An 18,754-nucleotide genomic window follows, 5' to 3' on the forward strand; every position below is an offset into this window, starting at 1 on the left:
GGCGGGAGGGGGAGGGGTGGAAAATTCTTGCTTTTCTTTTTCCTTGTACCACCGTGAGAGATTCTTTACCGCCACCGCCACCGCCACCGGCAGTGGATTTATAGCATCCAGGGACATATGACAAGATAGGGCGAGTGAGGGGGCGTCGAGGGTTAACCCACCCGTCGTCGGATGGGTTAGGTTCGTCACTACCAGCAGATTCGTCGGAAGCCATTGATTGAGTGAGAATTTGAAAGAGAAATGCTAGATCTAGGGTTTTTTTTCCGAAGAGGCGGCTATAGAGAAAAGAGAGATTGAGTGGGAAGAGAGAGAGGCGTAAAAAGAAAGTGATTTTGGATTTGGAGTGTTGGGTACAGAAAATTTTGGAATACATTATATTAATGCTAATTGTAATAAGGGCATTAATTAAACTTAATCTAAATCATGTTTGAAATCCCTAATTTTTACTATAAATAGAAATGAGTCATGTATGTTGGGACACCCCAAAAAGGAATACGAGTCGCTTATCTTGAGACGGAAGGAGTATAAAGAAAAGTTGGTTGAAAAAGTTAGTTGAATGTGAGACCTATTTTTTTACATTGGTTTTATAATAATTATAATAAAACGTGAGTGAATTGAGTTAGTGGAACGTGGGACCTACTGACTATTTATGGTAAAAATGAAGTGTGCCTCTTAATTGGAGACGGACCGAAATGAAAAGGTATAACTCTTAATCGGGGACGGGGACAGAGAGAGTAAAAAAGAGCACGTCAAATCATCTAATCATTGCAATCATAAACAATAAGTACAAGAAGCAAATGGGCAAAGAGGAGAGATTGGTGATGATTGGAGAAATTTGAGAAACAATTCTACTATTCTAGTACATCTGCATATTTAAACCAAAAAATGTACACGTAATAAAACCAAAACAACAAAATGTGGCCGATCAAAGTTGACTGACAACTACAAAAACATCCTTCTACGTTTCGGCCAACTACACAGTTATCTTACAGATGTCTGCTTTCCTCATCCTTCCCTTCTTTTTTTTTTACGCATTTTCTTTTCTATCTTCTGCGAAAGTATACTACCAATTTTTCCCCATTTACAGATACAACAGATTTCCATATTTTTCTTTCTTTTTCCCTCCAGATGGATGGATAGATTTTCTGAGAAATGCAGTGTCAAAAATATCCTATACCTCCCCGTTTCAGTATATAACAACTCGGAGGAGTCCTGGCTGCGGCTCTGAATAATCGAGGCCCTCCTCCTCCAGCAAGTAGCGCTGAACCGCAGTCGGGAGTCTAGCAGGCGTGCGAGCCCCCCTTGTGTGGTGACCAGTCCCTACGCATATGTAGACAAGCAGTCTTTGATCCATCGATCTTGCTGCGTTCTTCATCACCGCCAGTTCACGCTTGAGGACATGAATAGCTTCACTCACGTGTAGACCGTGCAGATCAATCATCTGTTCCCTCCCGTTTGTTTGAATGTCTGAATTCCTGCAAAAATAGTGAATCATGGATCATGCAACGATGGACAATAGATAGGATAAGAGCTTTCAACTAGGTAATAATACAGGAACAAGATAACATTGGGAAGCTTTCATATGGTCGAAGAACAACAAACCTCTGGCGAAAAATGCTTTCTTGTGCCTTCCCGTGAGCTGCTTTCATGTGCATATTGTGCAGCTGTCCCTTAATGCTCAACTCCTTGGCTAAGGCCTTGTTACCAACGAGGTACGCTTGCCGTGCCTAATCTCACATTGAATATGTCAGATATGATCAATGGAAGCACATTGTGGTTACTGATTCATATATAAAATCCTCATTTACAAAAGAAGCTGAGTAGCTATGGGCTACAGGTATAAATAGCCAGATCAAATTCATAACCCCACCCCCCAAAGAGAAATGATGAACCTTGAAAAAAAAGACAACTGAAAACTTAGTCGATTGCACAAGTTCCACAACTCGAGCTCCCATCTAGGGAAGTATACAGCCAGACAAAACCAATGTTCATTGCACCCCTAGTCCGCACATAAACGAAGATATTAGCATATTCCTATTCATCAAGAGACGTAACAAAAGCGTATCATTTTGTTTTTCATTTTCTGTTCTTTCTTTGAATTCCAACCTTATACATCCGCAGACAAGACATACCTGCTCAAAGTATACATTGCGCACGCGTGCATGATCACGAGCTTCCCCCCGCATTTCAGAGTATATATTTGCTGCCAGCTCAACAAAGTTAAAGCATATACACTTGCAGAATACACACTCCAACAATTAAAAATATTAAAAAGAATGCAAAACTGGAAAAGCAACATTTCCCATGACCATTACCGACTGCATCTCCAGTTTCAAGCCAGACAGGAGATGAGCGAGCTGATCCTCGGCTTTGGAACCTATCACCATAGATGCCCCTCCCCTGACCACTGTTGTATGAGCTTGCTAGTACTTGGGAACTTCGGCTTGATCCAATGCTTGCATCTGAAGAGCCATTTTTCTCATATTTCCACATGCTTGAATCTTGAGGTACCATTTTCCTGACAGCCGAAGCAAAATCAGTAGCACCCCTTGATGGAACAAAGGAATTGGATCTGAACAGCAACGAGCCTAGCTTTTCTGGAGAGCGATAGGCACTGCCATTTTGGGGAATAACTAACTCGGTTTGACTATCGATCACAGAGAGTGCAGGAAAATCCATCGAATTAAGATTTGGTGCAGATACAGTTTTTGAAGGCATGGTCTGATTCAAGCCACCATCAACCTGAAGCTGCAAAACACAAAGCAATATACACTTAATTCTACAAAGAAATATGTTTATACATCAATTATAGATAAATATTTTTGAGTATTGAATAACTAATTAACACTTACAGCCAATACATTAAGTTGGGACTGATGATAATAAACTTCCATATCTAATGTTTTGGGCTGAAATTGGTAGGCTAAGCATTCTAATTGTTTGTTAAGTGTAGTGACATAATTTACAGAATGCATGCATAACATTGCATCCATACCTCAAGCTGAGTCAGCATCTCAATTGTCAGGTTTAGATCGCCTCCGTTTGCAAAATAAACCTCTGTGAGACTTTCAGCTGCGAAACCAGGGAATTGTGAAGCTAGGAACTCTAGAGGGCTCACATCTGAACTATCCAGCATTAATTGCTCACTTGACATGTCAGCTAGAAGACCATGTCTTGGATTCCCAACATCAGTTCCTTCTCTTGGAACAAGTTGATCGTTGCTGACAATCTGTTGGTCCCAAGGCTTAGAGAGTGATGAATGATAACTTGTAGGCGACAGGTATTCCCCATAGGAAGAGACTGGATATCTCAGCTGTTCAGTATGATTGTTTCCATTTACAGGGTGAAGAGATAACCCTTGTTGTTCCTTCAACATAAAACCACTACCTATTGAAGAAGAAAATCTTGAACTTTCGTTGTCATCAGTCAAAGATAGGCTTGAAAATGATAAGCTATTGGCCCCTTGATTATCATCGATACCCATGACCTTAAAGTCGGGAGTAATATCATCAGGGAGCTGATTGCGCCAGTATTGCTGAGCTTCCTCATCAGAGTCATTTGAGGCTGACGACTCTACTCTGTCTAATATTCCTTTCCCCGGGCCAGGAGCTGCGGAGGTAACAAATTTTGAGGATGCCTCAGCACCGTTAGAGCCAGCTACAGGCGACCTTAGAAAAAATGGAACAAATTCTGTGGCGTTGGGGTTCAAAGTTAGTTTTGAAGAACCAAGATTTTTGTCGCCAGAAGGTCCCTTTCCCGACAAGTACATTGTATTTTAGCTTCACTCTAGTGTTTCAGATAAACAGAAAATGGCTCTACCATCTACACTTAAAAGAGATAAGGAAAGAAATATCTTGATTGAACAACTGAAGTCGTAGTATTGAATGTGGATCACCCAAACCCTGCAAATGAATAAGTCACCCAAATTAGCAAGTTAGCTGATGGACAAAATTCATTCTTTCCTTCTTTTAGAAACCACAAAAGCACAAACAAACAATGATGATATAATATGTTCAACGACATGTGAATAACATGGATTCATGATGCGACAGAGTCCACAATTCGTTACAGTAAACATCTGCATTCACTGTAAAAACAATTACAGAATCTTGAAACGAAAACACAGTTTTATACAATGAACTGTAATAATAACACAAGCATCCAATGAACTTGAGTTATTTTTCCTCTTTTGAGAGGCAAGAACAACTATATTTAGAAAACCACATATAAAAAGGCACACACTATAACAGTAACCAAAAACTATCATCTTTATTACAGATAAAAACATAATAATGAAAATATCAATTACACAAAATTGAAAACCTTTTCATCTACAGACAGCTGACAAATTCATCATCAGTCATGGAGTAGCACACCTTAAATATTGCTAAAATTCTAAATATTTCAGCAGCCAAACAATAAAACAAGATCAATCAAAGAAAAGGCACAAATAGCTTTAAACTTCAGTCAGAAAACTTATCATCACAGATCTCTCAAAATCTGAGCCATACAAAAAAGAGATGAAAAGGCAGCTATCCGAACATTCTTCAGCGCATAAAACAAGATCTAGATTTCTATCTGAATATACCTTTGCGCAGCCCTGTGGTAAAGGAAACCATGTCGAATGCATCCATAACCACACAAAAAAAAAAAAAAAGGAAAATGATGGGATTTTGTAGAGATTCAGAGCTTAAAATGAGTGAAATTTTAGAAAACAGTTAGTCCTCAAACATCACTATTGATTGGCTCGTCGATTCCGTTTTTCCAAATTAGTAAATTTTTTTCACGATTCTTGAGGCTGTGAACTGAAGCAGAGGAGAAGAGGGGTGTGTCTACTTCTCTCTCTATCTTTCTATCTACCCCGTTCATTTCTCTCTTCTTTCCTTCTCCACTCTATTCCGTTTTTCCCTTTTTGCCCCTTTGCCTTTTCTTTTACTCCCGTCCCATAAAAGTTGAGTCGGTATTCTTTTTTAATCCGTCTCAACAAAGTTGAGTCATTTCTTTTTTTAATAAAAGACAAAATATCTAATCGCTCTTATTTTATTCCATTATTTACTTTACTCTCTCTTATCTTTCCTACTTTTTTTCATCTCTTCTATTTATTTAATATAAATTCTTAATCTTCATATCAAAACGTTTTGTCTCAATTTTATTAGGACGGAGGGAGTACTTTTTTCTCTGAATAAGCGATTTAAGGTTATAAATTGTTTGCCAAATTTATTTGATATATTATTTAATTATTCTTTCCATATTAATGAACATGTTCTTTCCATGTTTGAGAATTATGAACCTATTTGCTTCTTTCCATATTAATGAACATGTTCTTTCCATGTTTGAGAATTATGAACCTATTTGCCCTTCTAGCACCCTTGTACTATTATTAAAAATGAAAACTTACTAGTACTACGATTATAAATTTATAGATTAACTATCATGACATGTAAAGTGAGAAACTACATATGTATTCTCTACCTTCCATAAAAATAGGGAGTTGGAGACCGCATGAATTTTAACGTGCAATTAATAAAATAAAAAATATATAAAAAGAAAAATAGATTGAAGTATTGTTATTGGAAAATGTAGATCATAGAAGAGAGAAATTTAAAAAAATTTATAAAAATAAATTTATTTTTATGAAACGGATTATAAAAAAAAAACTATTTTTATGGGTATGATATATATTACTCCACTAAATGTGATAATGTTTTCTTTGCTTCTCTAATTTATACTGGTCACTGTTATCATACTACAAATTTACTATAAAAAGAATTCGTGGACCAATTTTTAGATTGAGATGTGAAGTGGCCTTTTTATAATAATAAAAAAACTATTATACTGATTTTCATAGTTTCTAAGAATCATATTATTGATTTTCACAATTTCAACAAATAAATATTGTGTGGGCTATAAAGTCATATCAAGCATCAACTCCTAATTTATCATATCGACATTTAGCAATAAGAATATTTTATGTTTGTTGAAGGGATAAACATCCCACCTAATTCCCACGTAGTCAACTAGGTGAAACGTATAAATTAGGAAATCATTAATTTCTAAAGCCGAAATATTCCCATTATATTGAAATGTTTTATTATTTGTGAATACATATATTAAAAAGTTATACTCCAATTATAAAATATTAGAATAATCTAAAAGAGAACATAAGTCAGTGATAAAACAAAAGAAAACACAAATAATATAAAAATATTTCCACTCGCTAACTCTACGATTGGTAATTATAAAAAATTTATACGTAGATTTGAAAAAATTATTCCTAAAAATCGTTGGAATAGATTTAATATTGTTATGTGCTCTAAAAATAGGAAGGTACAAGCTGATTAGCGGAGAGTGACACTTTGGCGGTTTTTGGAATAGTGTTGGTACCACACGTTGAAAGCATGAGGGCTTCCTTGGTTTGTTTTTTAGGTTCTGGGCCCAATCACAGCTGGCAATGGCACTGAATAAGACTTTGTGTCTAAAAGTGAAAATATATAGTTGATTTCTGACCAATCAATATTTGAACAAGATCAATATTCATAAGAGACGTCAAAATATTTGAACAAGACTTTGTGTCTCTTTGGTCCTAAGTCTAACCCTTCTTTGCCCCTCTAATTTTATTTAATTTTACTCGTCTCTTTGGTCCTGAGTTTAACCAAAAAATATTGTTAAACACCAAGCTTAAATCTTAATAACATAAATATTAAAACAAATTTACATTTAAAAATAAGTTAATATGAAATTAAAGAAAAACTTATCAATTTTTTTTAAAATGAAAGTTATAAACCTAGAGCATGATTTGCTTGCGGCTGTGAATTTGCTAAATAAAAGGATAAGTATCATGACTTGATTGAAACGAATAATTGGTTATAACAAACAATTGGGTAGATGTTACATCTCATTTATTTGCTTACATGTTACATGTGACTAATTGAAATGTTATACGTTACATGTGACTAAATTGTGACACAAAGTCTTTGTGCTCTAAAAATATTGATTGGTGTTTAACGATATTTTCAATTTTGTGTCGCCACGTGGCACGTAACATATAATATTATAAATACCACAATGTAATATGCATTTGTAAAAGTTGTGGATGGATTTTGACATATTGGATGATAGTTATAGGCATACTGCATTTCATATTAGTGAGTTTTGCATTATAGATATAGACTGTTTAGTTTACATTATATATATAGACGTTTATGGAGTAGTTTATTTTTGCATTATAGAAAATTTATGTTTATAGTGCAACTCAACAATATAAAAATGCAATCTACCTATAACTATTATGCAATCTGCATAAATCCATCTATAACTTCCACAAATATATATTGCATGGTAGTGTTTACATGTTGCATGTTACATGCCATGTTGCAGCACGAAATTAAAAGTACATTGTGACTCTAGTTAATTATACGCCCCAATGCTCTCCTCCTATAGGTTATGACAAATTTTAATGGATCGAATGCAATCCAAAACCACATAAAATGTGCCTTCTAGAGCTAAGCTTAATTCATTGTTAAGTACTATTCGATGCATATTGTCAAATTATGGAGTCTAAAAGACTAAAAGTATTACTCCATCATTTCTCTCATAATTGAATCATTTTTACATATAGCAATAATTAGTACTCTCTCCATTCCTCAATAGGAGTAGCTCTTATTGTGGACACAAGTTTTAAGAAATGTAAAGAATACTTAGTAGATTGGAAAAGTTAGTTGAATATTGACTCACTTTTTTATATTAGGGGTGGAAGAAAGCTAGTGGAATATGAGTCCCACTTGTATATAAATGATATGTGAGTGGAATGAGTTGATGGAATGTGGAGCCTTTTTACTATTTATAATAATTATGAACCAGAATTCCTGTTTGCGATTGAACCAAAATAGAAAAACGGAATTCATATTCGCGAAGAGAGTACATATTAATGATAGTCTCACCTTGTTTCCATTAAAATTAGTTTTATACTGCTAAATATAGAAAATAACTTGCAATTTATTTGTTAACTTTTTTTTCTTTTTCATTTTATACATATTTTCTCTCTCTTTGTTCTACTTTACCATTAATTATACTCTCACATTTTATGAATAGGATTACTGTTTATGGTCAATAAAAATCTGAAAGATAGATCTCCTATTGGACTCCTCCTACTCTATCTCTCATATACAATAGAATAATATTATAATTATGACCAATTTTAATAGATTGTGACGTGATTAGGAGATCCAGGCTCGTCGTCTGAGACAACAGTGAGCAAAAGGCAGATTTTTAGTGTTGCTAATCCAATCATTGATGATGGCAGCTTCTGTCCAAATTACCCACGGTAAGCATTTCATACTCCACAAAATCTTTCCAACCTTTCTTTCATATCTACATACAATTCACAGATAAAATCCCTATATATTACTCCGTAATTAGTTCAATTTGTGTAGAAAAAGGAAGGAAGAGCCTGAAATGTAGTATGTGATTATGAGTGGAGAGATTGTTGTAGAAGGAAGTGAGTGGGAAAAGGAGAGATAGCAAGAATTCAAGATTCAAGCATATTGAGCAGCCAGGCAGGTAAAGAACATAAAGCCCTGCAAATTTAATTCAGAAGCAAAAAAGGAAAGAAAAAAGATTGAATTTTTTTGAAATCCCAGTTTCCGTTGAGCATTAATTCCTGTACATACTAACTAGTATAATACACAGGGGAATACATAAAGCGACCGATTTTTGGGGCGATGGCTCGGAGGCGGTGAAGGGATCAGAGAAAAGGATTGGGAATGAAGAAGCTCTGAATCAGCACATGAGTTTGTGTAAAAAATTTAAGAATCTAAAAAGTCCAACTCAAACTCATCATCAGCTCATCTCTGCTCTTCAAGATTTTTGAGGGATAGAATATAGTATATAAATTGTTTTCTTCAACTGATATGTTAGTTGCTTGTAGTCTGTTCCATTTGTTACAAGATGGTACTAGTATTTCAACTTTCTGGTTCAAGATAAAAAAAATCAGCACAAGTCTATGTTTATGCTTGCGATGATAAAACATTATGATGCCAGAATTGATGTTGGGATTGGTATAGAGCAAATACAGTTGGAAATACGATACTACTATTAATTAGGGAATCCAACAGATCCATATCTATGCAACATGGAAACACCTGATTTACATGGCATGGCAGGGGAAAATCATTTGAAATATTGAAAAAAGGATCCCCATAATATATTCTATGGAAGCAGGGTTAGTTGAGCTATAATGAAATAAATTCAACTTTACACCATCAGCATGAGTATGGTTACCAAAAAATATATCCCAACTCAAATATCACATTGAAACACTATGGAATATCAAATAGAGAGATCAACACACAGAATTTAAACACCTCAATATTTATAAAAAAGACCAAAGATTCAAATTATAAAAAAATTCTTGATCACAAATATGAGCTGGTACAATTATCACAAGTTGTACTTACATAACAATTCAGAAAACTAGTTCACCTGCGAGAGCTCAATCCCTTTCACATGAAAGGCAGCAATCATTCCTCATCAATTATCTTTTGCAAAAGAATAGAATCTCCAATTCAAATATGTGGCAGTCAAGAACTTAACTGCTATCTCTGGCCCTCGGTTTTCAGTGGAACTAATTCACTATCCTGCTGCTTATCTGTCGGGTATTGCAGGATAAAAGATCAACTGAATCGATTATCCAATGATATCAGTTAAGGATTTCATTTCGGGTTGATTGAAAGATTTTGACAGTTAGACTTACAGATCGAGTTGAGACCGTACGCTATCGAGTTGAAGAGGCCCTTAATACAAGTATTAGGAAACGAGGAATAAGAAGTAGAATCTCATAAGGAGTTTTATGCCAACATCAAGAACAGAAAGCCAAAAGATGTTATGAATGAAGTCGTTAAAAGAACCATGATCCAATCAAGGCCTGTCATATGACAACACTTAGCCCTCTAGAATTACACTAGTTTTTTTTCTCTAAATTCACATTCAGCAACACACTATAATACAGCTGCTTTCTATAAATAGTTGGACTTTCACGACAACATAAAAAATATCGGACAAAAATACTTTGAAGTAAGATATATAAAAACCAAGTATTATTAGATCATAATCTGGTATATATCCATGTGAACAATATAGTTGATAGGTAGGCAATGAGCATATTTTTTTAACTAGCTTGTTCCCATTTGGAAGAGAGTTCACCTTCATATCTGGCATTCCCACTGCCATCAAGAAACACTTTAATCAGCCAAATAGGGGACATGAAAGCATACAAAAATCCAGGTCACTACATACACGAGTGGCATTCTTGAAAATAGGTGAAGCCGTTGAAAAGAATCGCAGGCGCATAAAATGTTACATAATGAACTACCTGCAGGTATAAAAATGAGAGTTAGAGATAGATGGTTGTGGCCTAAACAGATTAAACAACAGTTGCATTTTATAATAAAGTAACAAAACATTATAAACAAAAGAAAACATATTCTTAGCTACATTCATTGACAGATTTCATTTGAGCTTCATTTTCATCATCTAACTGCTAACACAAGTTTTAGATTAGATGATTGACAGAGAAATGCCAACACATGTTGATTTAAACAATTTCAAGGCATAACCAAAAGAAATACTATTGCATTGCATGGTGCACGTGAAAAACTAGATTTAAAGTAAAGTAGTAAAGTAGCTCTAATACACCCATACTTGTAATAATAAATTGTAAATATAGCATACGAACGAGAAGAAATCAAATTAACATTGATTTTATGTGCTCCTAGACTAGGAAGTGGTGTTACATATAAATGAAACATCGGCTCTAATCAGTTTTAAGTGCAAAGTGAAAGCAATTGTAGTGGTCCATAGGAAAGAAGCAACACAAAAGAAATGAAGCATCCCTGCATATTTAAAAACTAAAATGAGACGAGTAATTACCCAATGATGCTGAAGAAACAGTCCGAATTGTTGAGGAAGAATAGAATAGATAATAGCAGGTCACAACTCACACTATGAATTGATTGCCATCAAAATACCTACATCTAGAAAACCTCCAAATGATGTTGGAAAAGATGAAGAAAAAGGGTCGTTATGCTCAGATGAAGAAGAGCTTCAGACCTCCTTCAAACCAACTTTCATCCATGCACCTTTTATTTTCTTATTCTTTATTTCACTTTCTAATCCCAAACAAAATATTGTTATTCTTTATTTCAGTTATCGACTAATTAACAAAAGAAATGAGACTGAAACAGAGCCAATATCTGCATAAATGTAGATACACACTAAAATTGTGATTAGCATGTCGCATTAATTTAATCTCCTAGCAAAAAAATATACTACCATCAATTTATAGCAGTATAGAGTAACGTTGCCATTTGCTAATAACTTCAATATCACTTTGTCGAATTTGAATAAGAGCCATTGCCCAAGCAGAGGTGAGGCAACTCCCCGAGAAGGTATTGTTGTACATGAGTCATAAGATAGAGCTCGACCAAGAATGCATTATTAAACACGAGCCACAACACAACCGAGAGCAATGTATAGATCAACCGAGGTGTTGTCGTATTAGCATGGCAGGTACAGGATGGATGCAGGGCCATAAGGTGGACCCTATTTCACAAAATTAAACCCACAACTGCAACACCAACACCACTTCTGTCAAGATAAGAGGTCCACAACAATTATTGCTCCATTTTAATTTTATGTACCCCCCATCTGCCTAGGAGTGTGAGCCCAAAATATCCAAGAAAGAGTGGTCGTGGTCCCTTTTATACATACCCAAAAATCCCACTACTACAGTACAATAATTGATATTTCCAACCAAATTTGAAACTCACATCTCAAATTTGATTAGGTGCTAAATAATTAAGCAGACAGATAGATCATAATTACAACTACTGCTGCTGCTGCCGCCGCCGCCACTAAGTTTTTCTACATTAATTCTTGTTCACACGTTGTTCTGAGAAATCACCTGCCCAAATTCTAGGAATAGTTGGGCATCGGATGTGCTCATGGAAGGGCAGTTGATCAAGTGAGTCGTCTTCAGATTTGCATACTCATCCTTATAGCCTTTCCCAGATTGGAGGAGAGACACCGGTGCTGTCGGTTTAGCATCCGCAGGTGGGGGCACTAAGCTCCCCAGCACACGAACCACCTCATGCATCGTTGGCCTATCCGACGGCTGTCGCTTCGTGCACAACAGAGCCAGCTGAAACACCTTCTTCACATCCCCCAGATCCGAGCAGGTCTCCGAGATCTCCGGGTCCACAGTTTCCATCACTGAGTTGTTTGCTGCCTTTTCCAGAATCTGATATAACAAAATCATTTTAACAAATCAAATCCTTCATTTCTAGTAAGCCTCAACAAAAACTCACCAGTTGGTGTAGATTTGACTCGTTGTCCACAGCTTTCCATCCGGTAAGCAGCTCAAGAAGCACAATCCCATAGCTGTACACATCAGACTTCTCTGTAAGACGGTTAGTCCGAGCATATTCAGGATCAATGTAACCAATAGTTCCCATCAAGAACGTCGAAGTGTGAGTCTTGGATGTGCATAGGCTCTTGGCAATGCCAAAATCCGTGAGATGAACTTCGTAGTCCTTGTCCAGTAAAATGTTGGACGACTTCACATCCCTGTGGATGATCCGAGGGCTACAGTCGTGGTGAAGATACGCTAGCCCCTGTGCAGTGCCTAGTGCTATGCGAAGACGGGTGTTCCACCCAAGTTTCTTCTTCTTTGTAGTCCCTGCAAGATTGCATTTTTTCATCAAGATTCACACGTCTAGACATAGGTCATGATCCAATCCCACAGAGCTTACCATGAAGGACGTCCCAGAGGCTTCCGTTTTCCATGTAGTCATAGAACAGAAGGTATCCGGAAGGGGACAGTGAATATCCTTGAAGGCTAACGAGATTCCGATGCTTGATGCTCCCTACCGTGTTTAGCTCGGTTTCAAATTCTTTCAAACACTGGGGGTAGTGAGAGTAGAGTTTCTTCACAGCCACAGGCCTGCAGTTCTTGAGTACACACTTGTACACAGTGCTCGATGCACCATATCCAATAACATATTTCTCGCTTAAATTCTCCGTCATCCTCATTATGTCTTCGTACACATGAAGAGCCATGTTCATGTGAAGGATAACAAGCTTTGGAGACGAGTAGTTAACTATACACGAGACGAATCCATCTATGAGAATGTACCTATAGACAAAGCAAGTATATGATGATACTGAAACACAATATGGCAAACCTGGCTTATCGAGAGGCCCAACTGTGAAAGTCTTCGGATGGTGGGGACGACAAGCTGCAATCAAGATCATCAGAAGAATCACCATAGCTCCAAGAGCTATTCCGAGTATAGCTGCTTTAGAAATCGAGACTGCAAAGCAAAATGCGATGATAATATTAGGCCATTAGTAAGCAACATAAGTCATCAGAACATGGCTTTCTTGGGATGGCATGCCCTCACCTCGCTCAGTGGGTCGAGGTGCACGGCAGTTTGAGCTGAGCCAATAGCCACAGAGTCCTGGATTGCCTACAAAACTGAAAACAGGAAAAGGTGAGGAGTGTTTTAAAACCGAATTAGAGAACTAACGACTATGAAGTAAACTAAAGAGGAATATCCAACCTCTCAGGTGGAAACCTGGAGAAGTTCTTTGCTGTGGGAATAAATCCAACAAGATTGTTGTATGAAATGTTCCTGTAACAATGAGAGTGTAAGGCACAGAAACTGCATTACACATTATGAGTTAAACATGGCTTTGACTGTGAACCTACAGCACGGTAAGACTGAGGCAGTTGGCAAGCGACATCACATCACCCGATATATTGTTGTATTCCAGTTTCCTACGAACAATCCGTGATTAAAAAGGAAGGACATTTCTACAAATAATAATAATAATAAAGAAAGATGGCGCAAGCGCACAAATGCACACACACAGGTCTTACAGCATGAAGAGATTTTGAAGCTGGCTAAGCTCATCGGGAATTTGACCAGAAAGGTGATTATTTGAAAGATCTCTGCACAACAATTTGAAAAGAGAGATATATATGATACTCCATTAGTAAGTTCTGAAGTTATAAATTAGTAGTTCGCATTTCCTTACATCTCCATAATGCTTCTCAAATTGCCAAATTCAGCCGGTATGTAGCCCGTCAGAGCATTGTTGCTTAAATTTCTGCAAGAAGGCGAATAATATTTAAGTTGTGCAAGAAGCTGTGCACAGAGAAAATGAGAACTCACAGTTTCAAGAGATGTTCCAGGTCGCCAAGAGAGGAGGGCATATCACCGCTGATGTTATTATTGGAGAGGTCTCTGTCCCAGTCAATCAAAGAAATGAGATAACGAGCCTAACAGCCGAATGAGCAGTTGAATGAGCACTTACAGCGTGTCCAGATTGCCAATACGAGACAACTCAATGGGAATGGGGCCTCTGAGATTGTTGGAGGATAGGTTCCTAACCATCAAATTAAAGAGTGAATTTCAGAATTCATTTATGTACAAATGAACATCAAGATGATCAAGTCAAAGTAAGGAGTAAACTCACAAATAAGTCATGCTTTCAAGCTTTTGAAATGCCAAGGGAACAGTTCCATTCAATTTGTTTCCATGCACGTTTCTGTCAGAATGTAAAACTTGAGACCTATGGATCTAATTCTAATGCAATGACCGAGATTCGTGATTAGAATCTCACAGGTTGTTAAGGTTTGTGCAGGAGCTAAGATTATCTGGTATCGGCCCCTCCAAATGATTGTTAGCTATATTTCTGCAAGTAGGAGGTCAAACTCTGCAAAGATTGGTGGTATAAGATGGATGACTCTATGAATCAACTACTTACAGATCAAATAAGTCTGTAAGCTTCCCAAGTTCTGGTGGAATACGCCCTGTCAGCTGATTATCATTCAATTCCCTTAACAAAACAAACAAGAGTCAATGATTGCCAAACAGAGATCCTATCACTATCGCTAGTGTTATGAGTAAAAGACACATCCTTACAGATAGTGAAGCTTTGTCATATTTCCAAGCTCGGGGGGGATTGATCCACTTAACTTGTTTGCATGAAGATACCTGTTCCAGATGATCACCAAACATTACATAATTGTCTAGGGAGCTTTCTTTCAAGACTTAAAAATAACTTACAGTTTCTCTGTGTAGGTTAAATTTCCAAGAATTGGAGGGATCGTTCCACTCAGCATGTTAAAACTTAGGTCTCTGAAACAACAGATATATGTGTGATTCAATTTCAAATTCAAATGTCAGGAAAAGCAAAGTAATGGGTGAAGCTACTTACAGCACTGCCAATGCCTGCATAAGACCAATAACTGATGGAATCTGCCCAGAGAAATGGTTATTCTGCAAGGACCTACAAACGCAAGGATTTATTTGGTAGTATTAAATTAAAAACAGTATAAATAAAAGCACCCACAAAACCTAACACTTACAAGGTAGCAACTTGAAGAAATCCAATATTGAATGGAATGTCCCCCGTTAAATTGTTATACGACAAGTCCCTAGCATCAAAAAAGAGTTTTCAACTTAACCACAGCAAACTTGTACCATAAACCAAATATGCTGCCACTCAGATACATACAAAACCTGGAACGAAGTGCAGTTGCCGATGTTTTCAGGAATCGGACCACTCAAGCTATTATTTCTAACATCACTGCCACATTACAGACACATAAACTGCTCTGAAAAAAAGTGTTCAAAACGTGCCAAGAGCTTTAAGCAAGGATGAACAACTTACAAATACCACAAGCCGGATAGCTGACATATATCTGGAGAGAGTGAACCTTGGAGGTTGTTACCCCTCAGCCCCCTGAACCAAAAAACAAAAAAAGGAAATAAAACGACGAGTCTTCCCCCGACTGGGAGCAACCAAAGCCAAATTTGAGAGAGATAAACTCACAGGTATTGAAGAACCTCATTCCAGTACAACAATCTAGGTATTTCTCCACTCAATCTATTCTGAGCCAAGTCCCTGGAGCATGAAATGAAGCACTTCATCACAAATCTATCAATATCATAGTCGAAATGAGTCAGGATATAAAATACCCACAAAATTTTCAAGTTAGGAATCTGTGAGAGTGTTGAAGGGATTGGACCAATAAGCTGGTTGTTTTTCAAAATCCTGTCATGTAAAACACATTATGAAGAAGATAAATAAGTTGAAGCAAATCAAAATAATTGCAATTCAATTCGACTTACAAAGTCTCCAGTTGCTTCAGTTTTGAAATTGAGAAGGGAATATCACCAAAGAGCTCATTGAATGATAAGTCCCTGAAAGTAATGCAATCAAGATCAATGAATACTTCAGATTATTCATAGCATTTTAGCACATACTATAACGAAAATTACATGGATAAAAATATGAACTTACAAGCTCTGTAGAGCAGAGCAGTCCCCAATCTCATCCGGGATTTGACCAGAGAGCCGATTCCCCCTCAAGTCACTAGTTTGAGATGCAAAATCATAGAATTAGATTGCTGGAAACTTATTCAAATTGGAAACAAAATACTACTGTAGTAAATTTACACTGAAACTAGGCTCTTTAGCTGCCCTATAGCAGGTGAAATTTCTCCATCAAGATTCAAGCCTGAAAGATTACTACAATGCATATAAAAGATGAGCTTATTAAAGGAGGAATAAAAAATCAGTACAAGTAATTTCAATAATGATAAAATTGAAATCTCAAAATATACAACAACAAATTGCCAAATAATGGAATTTAAATTTGAAAAACAAAAGAAAGAATATTTACAAACTCACAGTGCAACCACATTGTAGGTGACATTATCACAGTCAATTCCTCTCCAGACGCAATGGTCTGAAGATGGAGTGTCAGTCCAGTCATACAGCACATTATCAACATCTCTGAATGACTTCTTTATCTCCAGCAAAACAATACCTTAATCACAAAGTTAAAAAATATTGATTAATTAAGCCACAAAATATCAAAGAGGGGAAAGAATGACAGTGTGTGTTTCAACATTATAAATAAAAAAAAAAAGTGTCACACAGTTGAAGGTTAAATGATGTAACAGGAATTTGAGAAGTCATAAGTTAATAATGACAAAAAAACACAAGGTTTAAGCTTTAAGGTGAGTATATGACATTATTATTATAAAATAAGGGCGAACAATAACAATAACGAACTTTGTTACATAAAGTTAGACAGTAATTAAATGAATAAAATACTAAACCCCAATTCCATTCCACAGAAGTAGTTCTCAAACACTCACCGTCAGCATCACAGTCCACAGAAGCAAAGCTCAGCAACACCACCACGAATCCGAGAAGAAATCGTTTGCAAGAAGTAGCCATAGCCCAGTTCTCATAGATAGAAGAATTGGAGCCTATCTGAACCTCAAAGATGAGATTTTATTCGATAGAAAGTGACAAATGAGGAAGTTGGTATTATTCTTAAACATAAAGGGATAAGCTAGGAAGAAAGATGAAGTCTTGCATTCACCGACATGAGTGAAAGTGAGAGAGTAAAGGAGGAAGATGATGAACAGGATATAACTACTTTGAAAAATGTGCAATGGAAAGAAAGAGCAGGCTCTGGCTTTTGTAATGTTCAATCACATCCTATTGCCAGAGAGCCCTGCAGAGAGAGAGAGAGAAAGATAAATAGTGCATGTAAGTAAATGAGGAGAGAGAAAGATGCGAATGGAAAGAGGAATCGTGAATTATTTTCAAGAGGGAAAAGGTTAAAAAACCTTCTGCCAAGTTTCTGGTACTAGACCTGCTGCATCAATTCATTACACCTCTCACTTCACACACTTCTTCTCTTCAATACACTCCCATCCATATCTCTCTCTCTCTCCTCTTCTCAATACAGTAGTCATAATTAAATTTCATATACATACAAGCAATAGAATCTAAAAGGTACCCACAACTCAAAATTAAATCTTTTTCAAAACACTTGAGCCTCAGCTTTCACTCCACTATAGTAAAATTACTTACACCCTTCTCTTTCTCTCTCTATCTCTATAATAAAAATCGAATCTTTATTTATTTTTTAAAAAATTTCAAATTCATATCAAGTCCCTATCTATGCAGGGAGGAGAGCTGAAGCTGGCAAAGCTTTCTTCATTGCCTCAGTTGACAATTAACTCTTTTTCTTCTCTTAAAATCATTATTTCTATATGTGTGAAAAGTATATATCAATGCACATATAGCCAGGCAGCTCCTAATAATTTCAGTCCTTTTACTTCTCCATTTTGTCCATTTCCCATATATATATTTCTTGGTAAAAGTTTTGAATGAGTGAATTTGTTTGCTTTTCTTGTTATGTTTGTGCAATCTCTTTCACCTCATGCCCATTTTCTCATATTGTAACTGCAGTTTTTTTGGTCAATTTGAATAAAACCCCATGCCTTGAATTGGATATTTCTATCTAATTTGAGTCCTTACTTGAATATATTCTTCAATAATAATTGGTGATTTTAGTTGCAATAAAATATACTATTGTATGTCCAAGAATAAAGTATAGTAGTAGTATAGAGATAATTTTAAAATTTTCACTATTATGCTTCTTGATTATATTTCATATGGCCGTGGAATGTAATTAACTATAAAAAGCGTTAATTGCTCTGGAATTGTGTGTCACATTTTCTGAACCTGAAAAATACTCCTATTTATTTAAACTAACTGTAGCCCGAATTCAATAAATTAATCTCGAATGAATTGGTTCTATTTTTGCGAACAGTCTTGTTGAGTAAAAACAAATACTCCATCAAATTGGTCGCTGTTTTATTAAT

At 36.2% G+C, this 18,754-nt stretch overlaps 2 protein-coding genes and 1 long non-coding RNA gene across 8 annotated transcripts; 1 reads left to right on the plus strand and 2 right to left on the minus strand.

Moving 5' to 3' along the window:
* Nucleotides 1–798: 798 nt before the first annotated feature.
* Nucleotides 799–4,883, minus strand: LOC125188503 (polyadenylate-binding protein-interacting protein 7-like). 2 transcript variants are annotated; one of them, XM_048085372.2, is made up of 6 exons: nt 4,589–4,880; nt 2,996–3,902; nt 2,316–2,748; nt 2,133–2,203; nt 1,603–1,727; nt 799–1,475 (listed from the first exon to the last, which is right to left on the minus strand). In XM_048085372.2, the coding sequence occupies exons 2-6, from the start codon at nt 3,767–3,769 to the stop codon at nt 1,187–1,189; spliced, it is 1,692 nt and encodes a 563-aa protein (XP_047941329.1). In that variant the 5' UTR covers nt 3,770–3,902; nt 4,589–4,880; the 3' UTR covers nt 799–1,186. The 2 variants fall into 2 exon arrangements, with proteins under 2 accessions (XP_047941329.1, XP_088915010.1); XM_089058884.1 differs by lacking the exons at nt 799–1,475; nt 1,603–1,727 and adding an exon at nt 1,772–1,999 and having other exon boundaries at nt 4,589–4,883.
* Nucleotides 4,884–8,134: 3,251 nt separating this feature from the next.
* Nucleotides 8,135–9,008, plus strand: LOC125191375 (uncharacterized). Of its 2 annotated transcripts, XR_007171092.2 has the most exons (3): nt 8,135–8,323; nt 8,433–8,559; nt 8,689–9,008. It is a non-coding gene; the product is annotated as an uncharacterized LOC125191375 (long non-coding RNA). The 2 variants fall into 2 exon arrangements; XR_007171091.2 differs by lacking the exon at nt 8,135–8,323 and having other exon boundaries at nt 8,330–8,559.
* Nucleotides 9,009–11,659: 2,651 nt separating this feature from the next.
* LOC125190252 (uncharacterized) lies at nt 11,660–17,857 on the minus strand. Of its 4 annotated transcripts, none has more exons than XM_048087499.2 (28): nt 17,711–17,857; nt 17,231–17,595; nt 16,758–16,896; nt 16,524–16,584; nt 16,369–16,440; nt 16,197–16,268; nt 16,048–16,119; nt 15,898–15,969; nt 15,736–15,807; nt 15,580–15,651; nt 15,431–15,499; nt 15,280–15,351; nt 15,129–15,200; nt 14,985–15,056; nt 14,827–14,898; nt 14,683–14,754; nt 14,536–14,607; nt 14,374–14,445; nt 14,232–14,303; nt 14,095–14,166; nt 13,937–14,008; nt 13,766–13,834; nt 13,617–13,688; nt 13,458–13,531; nt 13,239–13,367; nt 12,807–13,154; nt 12,363–12,733; nt 11,660–12,295 (listed from the first exon to the last, which is right to left on the minus strand). In XM_048087499.2, exons 3-28 carry the CDS (start codon nt 16,858–16,860, stop codon nt 11,936–11,938), a joined length of 2,808 nt encoding a protein of 935 aa, XP_047943456.1. In that variant the 5' UTR covers nt 16,861–16,896; nt 17,231–17,595; nt 17,711–17,857; the 3' UTR covers nt 11,660–11,935. The 4 variants fall into 4 exon arrangements, with proteins under 4 accessions (XP_047943456.1, XP_047943455.1, XP_088915013.1 ...); XM_048087498.2 differs by having other exon boundaries at nt 16,524–16,595; nt 17,711–17,856; XM_089058887.1 differs by having other exon boundaries at nt 12,807–13,367; nt 16,524–16,595.
* Between the last annotated feature and the right edge of the window lie 897 nt (nt 17,858–18,754).

This window comes from Salvia hispanica, chromosome 5 (assembly GCF_029641045.1).
Source record: "Salvia hispanica isolate PSC_SH4W2 chromosome 5, Shi_PSC_v1, whole genome shotgun sequence".
Taxonomy (NCBI): Eukaryota; Viridiplantae; Streptophyta; class Magnoliopsida; order Lamiales; family Lamiaceae; genus Salvia; species Salvia hispanica.